The 5,565-nt window shown below is 33.0% G+C and overlaps 1 protein-coding gene across 1 annotated transcript; it reads right to left on the reverse strand.

Annotated features, from left to right (window-relative positions):
• Positions 1-413: 413 nt before the first annotated feature.
• On the reverse strand, positions 414-1,748 carry LOC133806118 (coatomer subunit delta-like). The gene is made up of 4 exons (XM_062244250.1): positions 1,488-1,748; positions 1,248-1,413; positions 691-995; positions 414-431 (listed from the first exon to the last, which is right to left on the reverse strand). Exons 1-4 carry the CDS (start codon positions 1,746-1,748, stop codon positions 414-416), a joined length of 750 nt encoding a protein of 249 aa, XP_062100234.1.
• Positions 1,749-5,565: the final 3,817 nt, after the last annotated feature.

Genomic DNA, 5,565 nt, shown 5'->3' on the forward strand with positions numbered 1-5,565 from the left:
ATTTAACCATGTAAGAGAATTTACTAAAAACTATCAGAAACAACATGAATAAAAGCAGTATAAACTCCAACTAAAAAATTGATTTTTATCGGATTAAATTATGAAAATTCATTAACAAGATATGAATCAAAATGCTGCATTAATAAATGGAAATTCACATAAATATAAGTTCAGAGGCAATAAAATTAACTTCAATTACTTAAGAGATCAATAACCCAGAAAAAAAAAACCATATTAAGCAATTATGGTGACTAAAATCGAAATTATACTGATACCCAAATGAATCGTTTGCAAGAAAAATTCAAAATCAAAACTTTGAACCAAAAACTGAGATAAGTCTACAGATCAGTGCTCGAAGATATGATAAATTGTCAACAGCAGCAACTAAATTACTTAAGATGTTCTTAGTCTTTTCAGCATATCAAATCATCCTGGCAATCATAGCACAATTATAACAAGACAAATTAAAGCAGGACAGTTGAAGGACAACCTTGGAAGTCCATTATCAAACACAAAGACAGGAGGCCTCCTGTTGACTCACTGAAGAAACATTATTACTAGTTTCCTAGCCTGATGACACATTAAGGCAAGGTCTAAGCTTACCTACTATGTCATCACATACATTATATCTCATCTTAAAATTAAACTGTCACAAGGATTACAAGTAGAAAGTAGCTTGGACTACATTACCTGAACTTGGATTTGCCCATCTTCTTCATTTAGAATCTGCAGCGACAGTGTTCCCTGAACATCAAAGTTACTGACACCACCATCTCGTTTCAGTGTTACATTTAGTTTCTCCTCAACAGGCAAAGTGACGGGATCAGTTAAAGGTGGGGCAGATGATCTAGATTGGCCTGCTTTTTGCTGCACATCTTCAAGGATAACCTCCCCTTCTGCTTTCAAAGACTCCAAGAACTGGTTAGTCCTTTGTGATTTCCCTAACTGCATACCAAGACCTTTCGGAGGAGCATTGGCAGCCGAAGGTTGACGACCTGAACCTTGTTAATATAGAATATACAATTAAACCAATGGTGTTGGAAGAGATGGAATAGATTTGATATTCGTCACAAGACAACCAAAAAAGAACTTAACGAAGCATGCTCTCAAAATTGAATCTTAAATGAACTGACCAGTTCAAAGAGTATAATTAAGTACTGCTGAATTATTTTGAAAGAACTGAAAGTAAAGTTGAAACAAGTACCAGCATTACACATCAAATTCAATATTAAAGAGCATGAACAAACCTTTAGACTTGATAGAAAATGGATCGATCTCAGTGTTCAATCCAAAACCAGAACCACTCCCAAAACCGCTTCCAGTATTTGAAATGTTCATCTCACTAAAGCTGCTCTCTATTCTTCCTGAGCCCATTGACATAAACCCTCCCTTATCACCCCTATTCTTTTCAATCTGCAAATGATATGATGATGCGCAATGTTGATATAGCATACAAATGAAGGAAATTATACAATGAATAAAACTACTGAATAGGCCATTTCAGAAGCCTCGTACAGTGCCTTGCTTTTGTCAATCTCACTAGCTTTTCGTTTCATGACATCTTTTGTCTCATTAATCTTGCTCTGCATTACAAGTTTGTGCAGCTTCTCTTCGTGACTCTCCATTTCACAGTACTGTTTAACCTGAGCTACAGTTACATTTTCCTTGTGTCCAAGAGAGTTGACCTCATCAAATGCAAAAATCAGCTCAAAAGCAGTCCTGCAAACACCCTCTTCATCTAGAGACATAGAATACTCCGGCACCTAAAGCTAGTTAAGGAATAAACTTATACAGATATTTCCACCTACTTATTTAGATAGCAATTTGATGGAAATAAAACCCATTGAAATTGTAAAATGGATATACTGTACAAAAGACTGAAAAAAAATAGGGGAAAAAATTGAATAAATAAGACCAAAAGAAACACCACAGTGAGGTATACATGGCAGAAGGCTCAGCTGGAAATTTTCAGGGTTCACCAAGACCCCAATATCATACTTTTCCTAACTAAGAGATTTGTGAGGCAAATGAAGTTGTTGACATTTTCGTAAAGGCTTCAACATGCCAATACAAATAAATGATTTCTTATTTTGCAAAGTGAGCTAATGGTGCACGTGAATTTAAGTTCACACTTAACAAAAGTGGAGTAGAGCAAAAGAAGTGGAAACAGTCTTTGTGCTCTTGCCTAATAATACATCTCTCATGCCCTTTTCATAGAAATTAGAACATACATGCTAAGAATAATTGACAAAAGGCAGAACAAAAAATATCTATGGTAAAGGGGGAAAGTTTCCAAGTTATTCATGTGATATAATATTTTTTTAATAGAGAGAGAAAAAGGGCAGAGAAGAATACACAAGCTAAAACATTTCATAATAAACCCAACATAGAAACATGTAAAAAAATGGCTTTTGTGTGGACAATGTGATAAAAATCATAAACCGTTTTAAAAAAAAAAGATACAAGCTTTTAGAGCAGTCACAGTGTCTCCAAATCTTCCAGAATATTGCTCTGTTTGTTTGTAACAAGTAGCAAGTACAAAGCTTCAATAGGCTGGTAAACATAGCGAACATTTTCTGTCTCAAAATATGTATGTTGTTTTCCAGTGCCTATCAACTTTGGGAAAGCTGCAAGAAGACCTTCTATTCTTATGCGAGACATGTCCACAAATTGTCTAGAAACAAGTACTGCCAAAGCAAGAAATAAAACCACCAATTAGAAGTCCTAATCACTTGCAGAATGAAACTTAACAACATTTTACTCATGTACAGATGAAAATAAATAACAATGCCAGGTACTCGAGGACAGTGAAAAATTATATGTAAAATACTGACTACCCAGCCAAAAAAGTCTCAGAATTACAAAGATCAATCATAAATGGATCTAGCAAAAAAAAAAAAAAAACAGTAGTAAATTAACTACATTCATAGAAGCTTAGTTTCATAAAATTGAAATCAAACTCTATAATAAAAACAAGACAGACCCCAAAAAGACAAGAAACGAATGAAAATTAAAATTGAAATCAAACTACATTCATAGAAGCCTAGTTTCATAATATTGAAATCAAACTCTATCAAAGATTGGTATGGCAACCATACGAATAGAGGAAATGATCTACATAGAATTTTTATGAAATTTCAGGGCTGATTTGCATGTGACATTGCTACAACTATCACTAAATACAAGAATTGTCACATACTTTAGTACTTATTTTTATTCATAATATAAAAATTTGCATATCAACCATAACCAAATTACTTCTTTTACTAACTACAATCAAACCAATTTGTGCATTCCAAAAAAAAAAAAAAGACAGATTGTTCTACATACATTTCCATATTCATGCATAGTGTGGAATCACATAGCCAAAGCATCTAAAAGTAAATAAATATAAACATGCCAGCATACAGCTACATACTCAAATGAAGTTAACAACCTGCCGAACTTGTACAGCTTCCAGCAACTTTTCCTCGGGAAGAAAATTACAATAACCCTGCAACCACAATAGATAATGATGATAAGGAGAAAGGTAAATCATCTCCATAAACATATGAACAGCCACCAAAACTAATCATGATTCAAATGTGGGTGCATTTAACTAACAAAAGTATCAATCTTTTCTTTTCTTGTCTTGGTAAGACATGAGAAGGAAATAAGATTGATGAAGTTCGCAAGTGGAATTTGAGTTCGCCTCGAAAAGAATATTCTACTTTTCTATAGCGTTTTCTGCAATTATATAGTATACTATTATACCCACTCTCTTCATAATAAGTATCAATCAATTTTAGGCACACACACCAAATCCCATATCTAAGACCATCATATATGTCTCAAGTGACCTATTGTCTACAAAATATGCACATAAAATATGAAAGGAAAAGAAAGATAATGATATTCTAATCACAAATTAACCTCAATTTTTGTTTTTGATCTCAACAGTAGCAAGTTAATATTCATGACCTTAAAGCAGCATACTAATCATGGTGTTGCAAGCTTGAGTGTAAAACTTACAGTATTAGAAAAGGGAGATGGGAGCAAAGAGTAAGGCTTCCTTCCTATTATAGACTGGACCATCACAAAAGCTTTAAGCGACATGAAGGTAAATGCCCATAGTAACCACATAAATCAAGAAAGTTTAAATATGTTCCTTTTCAATTGAATATTTTTTAAGATTTTAAACACTTGTATCAAAGATAGAAAGATACAAAATGTCTAAAAATATACATCACACTAAAGAAAATTACATCAGAAAACTCAAATCCCTGACTAGATCAGCAAACAAAATATCTTTAAACTCTTTAGCATCAAATAACCAAATACCTACCTAATTGAACTAGCAAATCAAGAACTTAGACAAAAAAAATTGGTCTCCGATCCCCAGCCCTCTAAACAAGGGGAAATAGCCATTTTGACAGGTATCCCATAGTAACAAACTGCCACAATATGGAATGCCACGTTCTGTATCATTGACAGAGAGTTTGTCTATTCTAAAGTCTACACAACCTAAATTTGAGAATTACTTTAAATATACATAGTAAAAAGTTACAGAATAACTTGACACCAACATGACGACAAATGCAAAGTGGAAAAACCTGAAATTTGGCAACTGTATCAAGAGTACGAAGAATTCCTTGTGGAGACTCAGCAGCAAGTTCAACAGCTTCTTTATACTTCGTTTGCGCAAACAGTTCTTGGAATCGCTGGAAAACCTGAAATCATTCATGGAATATATAATTTGTGATGAACCAACAAAAGGATGTAAAAATTATTCATCAAGACAGAAAGAAAGGAATAAATTTCTGATTAAGATTCTAGACCTATCAAACATTTTTGTCTTTTTTAATAAAGGGGGTGAATTAAATAATACTAAGCTAACTTGGTTGGGCACCAAGATCTATAACATGCAGCTTTCATGTAATTTGGCCAGCATCAAAAGTCTTTGTTGCAAAGGAAATGAGAGTAGAATGATTCTCATTCCCTGGAACCTGTATAAATTCGACAATCAATCAACAAATATGCATATATGATATGCATACCAAGTGCAATAAAAAACAAGAGAATTAAGAGAGATAAAGAGAGGGAGAAGTTAATTTACGCACTTTAAATTGTGCAAAAGCAGCAGCATGAGCTTCCAGAGCTTGACTTCTCTGTTGTTCCACTGAAAATAGTTGCATATTCCCTTTGACCAGATTAAATCATTACAAATGTAACATATATATATATACCAAGATCATCAAATATATTGGCTTAATGAGGATTTCCCTATGAAAAATCTATACATAAAGCATATCTGCGTATGAGTATCAATCTACTAAATGATGTTACAATATATAAAAAAATCAAGAACAACACCATAAGAGGGCAATCTTTTTCAATCAACTATACAAAATGCAGAGCACAATATACTGATTTGAATAAAAACCATGATAATATAAATGATTACTGTCATTGCAGGCCATAATTGTTAAAAATAATTTAAATTTCTAACTAGATATGCAATAATAAAATTAGACCCAATCTAATTAAAGAAAATAAAAGATTACAGATTACATTCATTGAAATTGT

This window comes from Humulus lupulus, chromosome X (assembly GCF_963169125.1).
Source record: "Humulus lupulus chromosome X, drHumLupu1.1, whole genome shotgun sequence".
Classification (NCBI taxonomy): domain Eukaryota; kingdom Viridiplantae; phylum Streptophyta; class Magnoliopsida; order Rosales; family Cannabaceae; genus Humulus; species Humulus lupulus.